Genomic DNA, 14,153 nt, shown 5'->3' on the forward strand with positions numbered 1-14,153 from the left:
ATCAATCATGACTCTAAGAACTTTAAAACCAGCTGGAAACTTAATCAACCCACCCCCATTATATATTTTATTAACCCCTTTGCTAATCTGTTTCTCTAATTTAAGTGATTAGCAATAAAACTCAAACAACAGAAAAGTTGGCAAAGTATCGGAGGAAAATGGGGAAAGGGTTGCTGAGGACCTTGGGTAATTAAAGTTATGTCCACTGTCTTAGGAGCGAAAACTGCACCCTTAGTAGAAGCAAGGATGCGTTAGGGACTCCATGGGGCCCAGGGCTAGACAGGCAGAATAAGGGGCCAGAGGTGATCCCCAAATGCAGTTTTGGAAGAAGCCCTTGGCAACACGTGGTTGGTCTAACATTTTCTTTATGCTCTCAGCACTGGGGTGCTTCACTGTGGGAAGGCCAATATGAAGCTGAACAAAAAATCTTCGGTCCCTTGGGGAACATATAAATAGAATAAGGGGAGTTTCTATTGTTATTCAAAGGGAGGATGAAGGCTTCCCTGGTGGCTCAGTGGAAAACAATCTGCCTGCCAATGCAGATGTGGGTTGATCCCTAGATCAGGAAAATCCCCTGGAGAAGGAAATGGCAACCCACTCTAGTATTCTTGCCTGGGAAATCCCATGGACAGAGGAGCCCAGTGGGCTATAGTCCATGGGGTCACAAAAGAGTTGGACATGACTTAGCAACTAAACAACAACTCCAATATAAGGCAATAAACACACACACAACCAGTCTCCCTTCTACCACTGATGAATGGATCAGCCTGGACAGGCCCAAGTGCTGTTCTTCTCAGAGCACAGGCCCCCAGCCACTGTCCCTTGAAATTACCTTCAATGTTTTTATGTAGTCAATGAGGTTACTCCATCCTGGAAATCATTTAGCCTCCAAAAATTGACTGCCTTCAGAACATTGAATCTACACTCCATTATGTGTTGATTTTTATATTTAACCCCCCTAAGGAAAATTTTACTTCCTTTCACCTACAATCTTAGAGGGGTGCCTCTCTATAATGCTCAAACACTGTCCTCAACTTGTTGCATCTTACTGTCAGTTAAATAGGATTATTTGGGGCTGAACTTCTCAAACTCGAAAATGGATAAAAATCACATGGGCCTCTTGTGAAAATGCAGATTGAGATTCAGCAGACCTGAGCTGGGGGCTGAGATTCTGTAGTGCTGCCGGTCCTAGGACCAGTGTTATTCACTCAGTCGTGTCCGACTCTTTGTGACCCCGTGGACTGTAGCCCACCAGGATCCACTGTCCATGGAATTCTCCAGGCAAGAATACTGGAGTGGGTAGCCATTCCCTTCTCCAGGGAATCTTCCTGACCCAGGGATCAAAACCCAGGACCAGTGGTCACATTCTATGGAGAATCTCGTGCAGCATAAAAACTCAATCTGCATCATTATTTAAGTTCTGTTTGTTGGAAAATGTGTAATTTAATAGATCACTAATATTTATCATGCCTATGACAACACTAATGTTGCTAGGTAAACACTGTGCAGCCCAACCATCAAATGAGGTAAATTTCAGGCCAGCTTAATCACATCTTTCTAAAATTCTCAGTAATATAGGCATAAACGAATAAACCTATAAAAGCAAGGGAGTTCAATAACTATCATGGGACTCCTATCTATGACTCAAACTCCATAGCATCAGTTGGCTGGCACTATGAAGTGGTTGTCCAAAGTGGTGCTCACAGAAGTATTTGAATTTTGTCTTAGAGTCACTCATTAATTCAAAATACTTAACATTTGCTAAGCTTGGGAACTTAAAGCAGTGGCAATGTAGAAAGTGGCATTACTTTATTAGAACAACGGCTCTCAAGAGTTATGGGTCTAGATGGTACAAGACTCCAATCATCAAATTCTACCCCCCCGACCCTCACTTTTTTTGGTCACTTTGCTCAGCATATGGGATCTTAGTTCCCCAACCAGGGATCAAACCCAAGGCCTTTGCATTGGAAGCACAGAGTCTTAACCACTGGTTGCCAGAGCATTCCCAATCATCATATTTTGAGTGATGCTTACTTACCCAAGTACATTAGAAGGAGGAGGCATTCTATACACATTTGTTTTAGCATCAGGGGCCTTAAAAGGCTCATGTTTAAACTGCAAAGTTTCATCTTAAAATCAAATCACAGGTCAAGAAGCACATGAAAGGATGCTCAAGATTGCTTGAACATCAGGGAAATGCAGATGAAAATCATGCTATCACCTCACACCTATCACAATGGCATCACCAAAAAGCACAAATAACAAATGTTGGTGAGGATGTGGAGAAAAAGGAAGCCTCATACACTGTTGGTGGGAATGTAGATTGGTGCAGGCACTGTGGAAAACAGTAGGGAAGCTTCTCAAAAAATTAAAAATAGAGTTACCATACGATCTAGTAATTCCACTCTTGGGTATATATCTGAAAAAAATGAAAACACAAATTCAAAAAGACACATACAACGCCAATGTTCATATCAGCATTATCTACAATAGTTAAGATATGGAAGCAAACTAAGTGTTCATCAGTAGATGAATGGATGTAGAAGATGAATGAAATACTGCTAAGTTGCTTCAGTCGTGTCCGACTCTGTGCAACCCCATGGACTGCAGCCCACCAGGTTCCTCCACCCATGGGATTTTCCAGGCAAGAGTACTGGAGTGGGGTGCCATTGTCTTCTCAGGAATGAAATACTACTCAGCCATAAAAAAGAAAGGAACATTTATAGCACCATGGGTGGACTTAGAGCGCATTATGCTAAGTGAAATCAGTCAGAGGAAGACAAATACTGTATGATACAGCTTACATCTGGAACCTAAAAGTTACAGCTAGAGAATAAAAAAGCAGACTCACAGATACAGAAAACAAACTAGTGCTTACTACTGGAGAGAAGGAAGGGGGAGGGGCAATTTAGGATTAGGGGATTAAGAGGTACAAACTGTTAGGTATAAAACAAGCTACAAAGATGTATTATACAAATGGGGCATATAGCCAATATTTTATAATAACTATAAATGGAGTATCAGTTCAGTTCAGTCGCTCAGTCGTGTCCGACTCTTTGTGACCCCATGAATCCCAGCACGCCAGGCCTCCCTGTCCATCACCAACTCCCAGAGTTCACTCAGACTCACGTCCATCGAGTCAGTGATGCCATCCAGCCATCTCATCCTCTGTCATCCCCTTCTCCTCCTGCCCCCAATCCCTCCCAGCATCAGAGACTTTTCCAATGAGTCAACTCTTCACATGAGGTGGCCAAAGTACTGGAGTTTCAGCTTTAGCATCATTCCTTCCAAAGAAATCCCAGGGCTGATCTCCTTCAGAGTGGACTGGTTGGATCTCCTTGCAGTCCAAGGGACTCTCAAGAGTCTTCTCTAACACCACAGTTCAAAAGCATCAATTCTTCAGCACTCAGCCTTCTTCACGGTCCAACTCTCATATCCATACATGACCACTGGAAAAACCATAGCCTTGACTAGACGGACCTCTGTTGGCAAAATAAAGTCTCTGCTTTTCAATATGCTATCTACGTTGGTCATAACTTTTCTTCCAAAGAGTAAGCGTCTTTTAATTTCATGGCTGCAGTCACCATCTGCAGTGATTTTGGAGCCCAAAAAATAAAGTCTGACACTGTTTCCACTGTTTCCCCATCTATTTCCCATGAAGTGTCCTTTAAAAATTATGAATGACTATATCACACATCTGTAACACAGAATATTGTACAGCAACTACAGTTCAATTAAAAAAAATCAAATCACAGGTCAAATATTACATCAGTGATAATCTGCAATCACATGGAAAACTTCCACGACCTCCCAGCACTTCAATTTAACCACCTGTATCTGTGCCCATTTAATATTCTACATCCTCTTATACTGATGAACTGTCCATTCCTCTACCTAAAGCCAGCTCCCCCATTGAAAATCATAGCTCTGCAATTCTCTCTTCTCTACTGTGAATCAAAATTTCCCTCACTATTGGTTCATTTCCATCAGCAGACAAAACATTCCATTATTTTTTTTAAAAGAAGATGTTCTTGATCCCCCATCTTTTTCCAGTGATTGCCCCAATCCCTCTCCTCCCTTTGCCTCCCAACTCCATGAAAGGGCTTTTGATACTCCCCATCTCTCACTTGCTTCTCTGATCCCTTGAGAACCCACTCCAATTAGTTTTGGAGCCCACATCCCACTTAAACTACTCTTCACAAGGCCACCCATAGCCTCCACATTTAGTAAACCCAGTGGTCAATTCCCAGCCTTCATGCACTTGCCTTTTAAAGCAGCATGGAATACGTGGGTCCCTCTTCCCTGAAAAATACTTCTTTTCTAAAATAATTTTTAGTGATTTAAAAAAATATTTATTTCTTTGGCCACATGGAGTCATAGTTGCCGGCATGTGGGATCTTTGTCGTGGCACATGGATTCTCTAGTTGGGGCGCACAGGCTCAGGAGTTGCCCTGGACAGGCTTTTAGTTGCTCTGCAGCATGTGGGGTCTTAGTTATCCAACCAGGGATCCAATGGGTACCTCCTGCAGTGAAAGCGCCAAGTCTTAAACTCTGGATGATCAGGGAAGTCTAAAAGGTACAAACTTTGAGCTACAAAATAAGTAAGTCATAGGAGAGAATATAGAATATGGTGACTATAGTTAATGATGCTGGATTGCTGAAAGATACCAAGAGAGTAGATCTTAAAAGTTAATCATCATGAGAAAGACAAATTTTGTTAAGCATATATTCTGACAGATGTTAGACTTTGGGTGGTGATCAATTTGCAGTATTTACAAAAATCAAATCATCATGTTATATACCTGAAACTAATGTTACATATCAATTATGCTGTGCTGCGTGCTATGCTTAGTCACTCAGTCATGTCCGACTCTTTTCGACACCATTGTTGACAGGCTCCTCTGTCCTCCGCTATCTCCTGGATAGTTTGCTCTAATTCATGTCCATTGAGTTGCTGATGCCATCCAACCATCTCATCCTCTGTCGCCCCCTTATCTCCCTGCCCTCAATCTTTCCCAGCATTAGGGTCTTTTCCAATGAGTCGGTTCTTCACATCAGGTGGCCAAACTATTGGAGCTTCAGTATTCAGCATCAGTGCTTCCAATGGATATTGAGGACTTATTTCCTTTAGGATGGACTGGTTTGATCTCCTTGCAGTCCAAGGAAATCTCAAGTATTCTCCAACACCACAGTTCAAAAGCATCTTGTATTTATTTACTTATTTGCCTGCACCAGGTCTTAGTTACAGCATACAAAATCTTAAATTTACAGCATGCAAACTCTTAGTTGGGGTATTAGTTCCCCTACCAGGGATCGAACTTGGATCCCTTGCTTTGGGAGCTCGGAGTCTTAGCCACTGGACCACCAGGGAAGTCCCAGGACACTTTTTAGATGTCTGCCTATGAGACTACTATACATTCAACAGGCCTAATCATGAGGTCATTAACTTCCTCCTGAGCCCCCTTCATCTATCTTCCACTTTTGTCTCCCTCTGTATCTACCATATCAAATTTCTCTGCATATTTCTTTTAAATGTTAAATCAGATTCCCTTTTAGTTTCACATATACAGTTTCCACTCATCTCTTTCCCCAGCTCACTGACAGCAGAAGATGAGGCAGAGGTAGGAAGTCTCAGCCTCCAAATCTATTTTTACAACTGATAGGGCCATACAAATGGCGTCAGAACATTAAAATGGAACTTCTTAAAGCCCACCAAAGGAAGAAAGAAGTAAGCTAAGAGTAAGACTATCTGGAACATCTTGGAAACGTCACAGATTTATCTTCTTGTGGCCCAGTTTGATTCCGAAAGAAATCCGGAGATGAGAAAACCCATAACTGGGTTTTTGCTTGCTTTATGGAATGACTTTGAGGGAAACAGAAACTATGTTTTGACACCTGAAACTAACACAACATTGTAAATCAACTATACTCCAATTAAAAAAACCAACTATGTTTTGAGTATTACGGGCTACTTTCACATTTTTAATACTTGCAGAAATTTCATGACTCATCTCATTTTACAAACGAAGAAACTAAGATTCAAAAAGATTAAGCAGAGTGCTGATTACACAGCTGTTTACTGGCAGATAGAACTTCAAATTCTGCTTTCTATCAAGCTCACTCTTTCACTCCATCACAGTAGATACATACATATTCATTCAAGGCATTGTTGCCATATTATATTTGCTCAACTTGAAACTGGTTTATAAACCGAAATTAGCATAAACAACCTAGTTTAATAAGTTTGGAAATTAGCTTAAGTCTGGGATAATATAGCAGTTTCATTTCATTTCCTCATTTTCCAATTTAAGTTCAATGGAAGAGAGTAATTCATTTAGGAAGTACAAATGGCGTTAGGCGGACTCACCATCTCCAGAGCAGAAGGGACTCTAGTTAACACTGACAAAGTGGAAGAGGCCCAAGTACATTTGCCACAAGTAGGAATATGGAAATTGCGCCCACAGCCAGAACAATGGACATAGCTTTGTCAAAACAAAGAACAGTAAAGTGAGGGAAGGCGATTTGTCCAGCCCTTGTGCTACTTCATGGCTTTTTTTTTTTTTTTTTCCAGTTGCTGGTTTCCTATTCACTTTAACAAAGAAAAAGATTAAACACAGGATTTAACATTTCACAAGTTTTTATTACCCTTTAGCAGAAGCAAAACACTGCACATACTAAGCTGCAGCATTCAAAAATCCGAACTAGGGGAAACCATCAGATAACAATCTCCAATAGCAATGCTGCCCCGTTCAGTCCTACAAAAGAAAGTCGTCCAGACTCGGTGTCCACGGTGTGTGTTCCCAGCAACCGAAAAGCTTTAACTCTGGTACAGACTAGGGATCGAACCCGCGTCTCTAAGGTTTTCTGCATTGGCAGGCAGGTTCTTTACCGCTGAGCTATACAGACTAAATGTAATTATCCTGAGGGTTATTACTGCTCTGAACTAATCAATATATTTCATACAGGACACAATAACATCTTGGCTTCTATCTTGACCTCGGGGGAATTATGTCAATGTGGACGGCCAGGAAACTACATCAGGTATCAGACAGGAGGTAAATTAGCCTTGAATTTAAAGTACAAAGCTGAAACGACAGACCCTGAAAATACAGCCACAAAATAATGCCCAGGGGCACTCTTGCTTTGAACATTGTGTGGAGGGCAGATTTTTCTCCTGGCTCTCTGCTGGGCTTTTCGGAGTTGAAAACTGTTTCTCAGATGCTAGGCTATAGGTGTCAAGGACCATCTAAGTCCTTTTAAAGACGTTTTGTGCACTTGCATTCATAATTTATGACACTTCTTTTTTCCCCGGTAAGCCAAAAAAGCACTTACTGCCTCGGAGCTTCATCAAACTAGTCGGTGATCCAAAGAAGACATTAAATGGGTTTTCACTCAGGCTCTATGAAATCTCCTGCCCCGCCCGCCCCCCGCCAATCTTACCCACACGCCCAGTCACAAACCCAATGCATCCACCGGAAGAAAGCTTTTTAAACGAACAGAACACAAACTCACAGACCCAACCCCCAACTACTAGTTACTCGGGCACACGTTAAGGAGGTGCCAATTTTATACAGGGATTTTGTTTTTAAACTCTTCCTAGAAACGACCACAGCTGTGCGCTCCCAGAGCGTTTTCGTTACAAAGCGTGTATGTGGTTTTTAAGACAGTTATTTTTATCCCTACTTCCTACCGTGTGAAGGGGCGGTGCGCAACGCAGGTAGTCAGCAACCTCCGTCACTCGAGTGACTGGGCTTTAAAAGGCTGCATTCACAGGCTTGGGGGTAATATTCAAGCCCCAGACCCCACCCTGGCGGCTGGTTAAACTCTAAAGGCCACAGAAAGTCACTTGGACGATCCAATCTGACGGTTCTTTGAGAGACCTGACACTTTGCACAGATCCTTGCCTGCTCAACAGACCAGCCTCGGCAGGCGTTCTGGACCACACGTGCACAGAGCGAGCAAAACAAAACCAACCCCGGCTCCCGGCGGAGAGGGAAGCGCCGCACGATTAACCGAGGGGAGCGGCCACTGCGATCAGCCGAGCCCCCGCCTGGGGTCCCGGCGCGTGCCGCTCCTCCAGCCTTGCGCACCCTCCTCTGCTCGCCAGCCCTGGATCCGCATCCCGGGGGCTGTGCACCTGGGCTGCCGGAGGAGGTGTCTCTCGGGGGCGCTGCAAGACCCGCCGGTTGGTGTTTCTCCCCTCCCTGAAATCCTGTGTCACTTTCCGACTGGGCACTTTCCCAGTGGTCCGCCCTCGACGGGTCCAGGCCTCTCCTCGAATCAGTCTCCTCCAAGTGCTGTCATCTCAATTCCCCATCCTCACTGCTCCTCTAGCATCACCCACCCACCTCCACCCCCGACCCAGGGCGGGGTGGGCGCGCAAACCCAGCTCCCCTGGCACTTACACGTGGCCACAGCGGGTCCGAACAGGGTGGTGCAACACCTCCAGGCACACAGAACAGTCGAAAGACGTGACGGGCAGCTCGGGGTCCCCCCGGCGCTCCAAGGCCCGCGGGGTGGCCGAGGCGGGCGCGGATTTCCCGCTATCGCTGCTCAGCACGGAGCCCATCCCTGCGCCTCCTGCCCCAGACGGTCGCCAAGAGCTCGGTGCCTGCGGCCGGCTTGTTTTGTTGTCCTGCGGTGGAGGAAGGAAGTCCCGGCCCAGCTGCGATCGCCGCCTCCCCGCGCGCACAGCCTGCGCAGCCGAGGAGCAGCCTCGGTCGCGGCGCCCAGCCTGGGTCTAGGGCAGGCCGAGTGCGCGGCCGCGTTCGGAGTGAACCTCCCTCCACTCGCTGCCCGAGTGTAGGCTGGGAGGCGGCGGCGGCGGGGCGCACGGTGCACGCCAGCCGTCCCCCGGCCCTGGAGGATTGAAATCTGACACCTCAACTGCAGAGCCGAGGACCTGGGCTGGCGGTGAACAGCGGCGGCAATCGCACGACTCCTCCTTCCGAACCACTAGAGCGAGTGTGTGAAAGTGCGGGCGTGGTCTTGCCTGAACGCAATCGGAGAACACCCACTTGTAAGGTGATGGTCCTCTCGGTCTTGCAATGTGATGATTACTGCTGTAGTCACAGAGAGGATCTACGAGCGTGTCCTAAGACAGTGCTAATCACTACTTCCGTCATCTAATCAACACTCCATAAATGGAGAGGTAGCAAGCAGTAGTGGGAAGAGTTCTTGGAGTTGAATTGAGTCCCAACTCTAGGAAAGGGATTCCAGCGCTAAATTCTAGGAGCGTCCCCTCCCCCAACACCGCAACCGCCCCTCCTCCCCAACCTCTGCTGCCCGCTCCCCGCCCAGTTTCCTCACTTTAGGATCGCCTGCTGTTGTTTGTACTCCCTCTCCATCCTCTTTTGAATATTTATGAACAAATACATCAGTTATTAATTCACGCATTTAATAAAACCTATTCAGTGCCCACTGCGTGACAGACTCCGTTTTGGTGATGGGGACACAGTTTCCAACAAGCAAACAAAAATCCCAGTTCTCACAGAACTTACTTAAAAAACATTCTGGGGGAAGATAATCATAGATTCAGGGCTTCCCAGGTGGCGCATTTGCTAAAGAATCCTCCTGCCAATGTAGGAGAGGCAAGAGATGCCGGGTTCCATCCCTGGGTCGGGAAGATCCCCTGGAGTAGGAAATAGCAACCCACTCCAGTATTCTTGGCTGGAAAAATCCCATGGACAGAGAAGCCAGGTGAGCTACAGTGCATAGGATTGCAAAGAGTCGGACACAACTAAGCACCCACGCAACAGCAACAATTATAGATTCATATTCTTATTATTAAAAGAGAATCCATAGTAATACATAGTATGCATATGCAATACACACATAAAATAATAAACAATAATCTTATACACTTCATCCAGTTTTGCCCATATTTTACTTTTAATGAGACGATATAAGGAATCAACAAATAAATAAATGAACTTGTTCATTTCAGATAATAAGAGTCAAGAGGAAGATAGAACTGGGAATGAAGATTGGGGCAGTGAGCATAAGGTCAGGGAAGACTTTTTGGTTTCGGTGATATTTGAGTAGAGTCAGGAATAATGAAAAGGAGTCAAACACTCCAAGATTTAGGGAGAAATTTGCTAAGCTCTGGGAATGGTGAACCAGGCAAGAACAACAACAACCCCCCCAGAAAGAAGGGTGTGGAGCTGGAGCATGGGGGGCTAGGAGTGTAAACAGGATGAGATGAGATGGGAGTCAGGCCTAATCATAATCTTTCAGGCCAGGACCGAGAATCTGGGTTTTATTCCAGGTGCCACGTTTGAGTACTCTGACTCCTGTGTGGTTTGGAAAAGACAAAAGCAAAATAAGAACGGAAGCAGAGAAACCAGTTAGGAGGCTACTGAATGAGTCCAAGTGAGGATAATAGTGGCAGAACCAGGGGCTTCTCTGGGTAGTAGGTGAGAGATGGACAGGTTTGGGATATATTTTGACAGAAACCTAAAAGGGCTTGCTGAGAAAATGGATACAGGAGTGAAGGAAAGATAACTATTGTTTTCTGTAAAAGAAAAAAACCCTCCTTTGATTCCCACATGCCCCTCAGCTCCTGTCCTGTCTTGTTGACCAGATTCTCTGCTTTTTTATGTCTTTGTTTCTTAGTTACCTCCTAATGCAGTTCAACCTGGGTTCTGAACTGACTGCCGCTCTACCGTCATCTGTCTGAAAACTACTTCATTACCAAGGTCACCAGTGGGTAGCCTTTATGTGGCTCATTTTAGTCCCTTTCTTGCTTCACCTCTCACCCATATTTGTCAGTGTTGGCTTCCGCCTCCTTGGAGAAACATGTTTTGGCTTTCTTCTCTCTTTCTGGCTGTTCTCTCTCAGTCTTCTCTGGCCTCCCCTGCTCCATGGAAAACCTAAGTGCTGGAGATGGTAGGATTCTGTCTTGGGATCTTCCCCCTTCTGATCATATTTGGCAAAACTAATATAATTATGTAAAGTTTAAAAAAAAAAAAGAATCTAAAAAATCACATCCATTCTGCTACCATCTAGGTGGCAAAGTCTTTATCTTTACTCTAGGCACTTATATGTCCAACTGCTTATGCGACATAATCAGCCCATTGCTTCAGACAGCTTCAGCTCAATGTGGACAGTAACGCACTCACCTCCAGCTGTTTATTCCTCTCTTAGTAAATGGCACCACAATCTACCTAGTAGCTCAGTCCAGATACCTGGGAGCCACCTTTAATTGCTTCCTCTTCTTCATTTACATTGAATCAATCCCAATCATGATTCTGCTTCCAGTAAATCTCTCAATAGTTATTGAATTGTTTCCTTTTTTTCTCTATTCCCATGGCCAGTCACCACCTACTTTAAATCATTGTATTCTCTTGTGTGACCTGATGCAGTAGTCGCTATATGTTCCGGGCTTCCCTGATGGCTCAGATGGTAAAGAATCCGCCTGTGATACAAGAGACTTGGGTTCGATCCCTGGGCTGGGATCCCCTGGAGAAGTGGATCCACCTGCATCCCCTATTGCCACTGTCCAATCTCTTATCCACATCGCAATTAAAGCGACCTTCTGGAAAGCAAGTATCTTACGTCACCCCATGCTCAAAAGACTTATATGGCTCTCCATAACCCTTAGGATTACATTTCAAATCCTTAGCATGATCTTCAAAGCTCTCCATGATCTTACTCCTTCAGTAACTATAATCAGTAGAATACCTCTGCAACAGGGAATAGAAATTCAACAGAAGGCGCCTTAATCAATAAAGATATTTATTATCTAATATGTAAATCAGTCCACAGAAAAGCAGTTCCAGAGCTGGCTCAGCAGTTGAAAGATGTCTTCAAGGTCTCAGCCCTTTGCCATCCCGTGTCAGTAGTGTCTTCCTCATGCTGAAAGATGGCAGGAAGTGCTCCAATAACCGCATCTACACACAACAATCTCTAAAAACAGAAAGGAAAGATAGAGTTTCCTTCTTCTAGCTCCTTCTCCTTTTAAGTGGGAAGAAAACATTTCCCAGGTGCCTTCTGTAGACTTCCCCTTATATCTTATTGGTTCAAACTGGGCCCCATGACCATTCTTAAACCAGTCACTAGCAGAGGACCATGAGGGTATTCTAACTGGCTTAAACTCATAATATACTCCATAGGGCTTGGCACTTCAGTTATCTGAGCAATACAGTTAGGGGATCCTTATCAGGAAAGAAGATGAAGAAATTGGGTCGGCCCACAATAGGGCCTCCCAAAATAACCATTTTGGCTCCCATCTCCTTTCACTCTCTCCCTTATTCTGTATGGTCCTAAATTTCTGTACTTCTTTCCGTTCCTTGACTGGGATGGTCAGAAAGCTGTTTCTGATCTCAGGGACTTTATACATGACTTTTTGCTCTGTTTGAACACTTTCTACCAACACACACTACTTTCAACTCCCTCTAATTCAAACCTCACATCTTAGTTTGGTGACTGTAATTCAATACTAATATCACAAGGTAGATATTATTTGTTCCCATTTTATAGGCTCTTAGAATTTAACTTAGCAAAGGGTACGCAGAAATTATGTGGCAGATTAATATTTTAATCCTAGATCTTTTATTTGTGCTTTTCACTAAGGCACTTATGTAGAGATGAGAAACACTGAGAATCTTAGAAAAGAATAAGACAAACATCAGATAAATTAAGGCAGGAAACTGGGACCTGGGAGGATAGATGACAATTAAACAGCTGACACTATTTACAAGGTTCTTAATAAAGATAAAATGGACAGTAATGATGATGATGGAATTAGGCAGAGAATAAATTTATAATCTAGACTCTAGGCCCTGAAAGGGATCAGAAGCATACATTAGTAAAAAGAAATTTGACAGCCCTATAATCAACATCTCTGGTATCAAGAAGTCTGAGAATCTTTTAGTAAACCTAAAATGAGAATACAATTGCCAGGAAAAATACATGATTTACTTATCTATTTTTTTGTAGGAGTGATGAAAAGAAATGAACTTACAATTTCAAGTGGTGTTGATATGAGAAAGACATGTCTATACTCATTTTTTTGGTAAAATTTTTGTTATAGATTTTATTTATTTGATATTGGAGTATAGGCAATTAACAATGTTGTTGTGATAGTTTTAGGTGGACAGCAAAGGGACTCAACCATACATATACATGTATCCATTCTCTTCCAAACTCCTCTCCCATCCAAGCTGCCACGTAACACTGAACAGAGATCCCTGTACTATATGGTAGGTCCTTGTTGGTTATCCACTTTAAACACAGCAGTGTGTGACATGTATATATTCTTTGCAGTTTGTTGTTAGTACCAAAAACTTAGAAACATAAATGTCCATAATAGGAAAATATTTTCAGAAAGTATGGTACATTTACTTAACAATTAACAAACAGATAAAACAACATTTAAAAATGTGGAGCTTGCTATTTTTAGGCCTGCTTGCAGTACTTAATTTAAAAAATGCATGTAGGTGAAATGACATGGATGTTTATTACAGTATTATTTGTAATAGCAAAATACAGGAAATACTTTGAAAGTTCACCAATAAATGATGAGTAAATACACTATCGTACATTTTACAATGGAATACTATGCAGTCATTGAAGAACAACAACAGGACTTCCCTGGTGGTCCAGAGGTTAGGACTTGGTGCTTTCACTGTGATGACCAATCCTTGGTTGGGGAACTAAGATCCTACAAGTAGCATGCTGTGACCAAAAAAGAAAAGAAAAATAGAAGGAAAAGCACTTCTATAACGCTCCTCAAAGGAAGCACTCCAACATGTATTACTGTGTGAAAAAGACTTTAGGAGCACCATTATATGTACTGAATACTATCATTTATCTATTTCAAATGTCTTTAGGCATACACACACACACATACATATGCACACATATGTGGACTGATATAAACATATCGATTTTTTAAAAATATACACAAGAAGTGAATAAGTGTGGATGCCTTGAGAGAGGGAACTAATTACTGAGGAATTGGAGTGGGAAGAGATAATTTTACTGCATGATCTATTGTTTTGATATATTGAACTGCAATAGGTAAAAATTAATCATTTTAACATACAAATATCCTTAAACTCAACAATTCAAATCCTTGAACCAACATGTGGACAAATGTGCACAAGAAAGCACAAACAGGAATGTTCCCTGAAGCATTGTCCATAATATCA

The 14,153-nt window shown here is 43.2% G+C and overlaps 1 protein-coding gene across 3 annotated transcripts in view; it reads right to left on the minus strand.

Moving 5' to 3' along the window:
- RNF125 (ring finger protein 125) overlaps positions 1-9,149 on the minus strand; it is a 47,921-nt gene extending 38,772 nt beyond the window's left edge. Inside the window, exon 1 of one of the 3 annotated variants that reach the window (XM_019986851.2) lies at positions 8,406-9,149. In XM_019986851.2, coding sequence (XP_019842410.1) covers positions 8,406-8,569 — 164 coding nt within the window. In that variant the 5' untranslated portion in view covers positions 8,570-9,149. The remainder of the gene's footprint in view (positions 1-8,405) is intronic. The other 2 variants (XM_070778772.1, XM_019986850.2) reach the window with 2 other exon arrangements.
- Between the last annotated feature and the right edge of the window lie 5,004 nt (positions 9,150-14,153).

This window comes from Bos indicus, chromosome 24, assembly GCF_029378745.1.
Source record: "Bos indicus isolate NIAB-ARS_2022 breed Sahiwal x Tharparkar chromosome 24, NIAB-ARS_B.indTharparkar_mat_pri_1.0, whole genome shotgun sequence".
NCBI lineage: Eukaryota > Metazoa > Chordata > Mammalia > Artiodactyla > Bovidae > Bos > Bos indicus.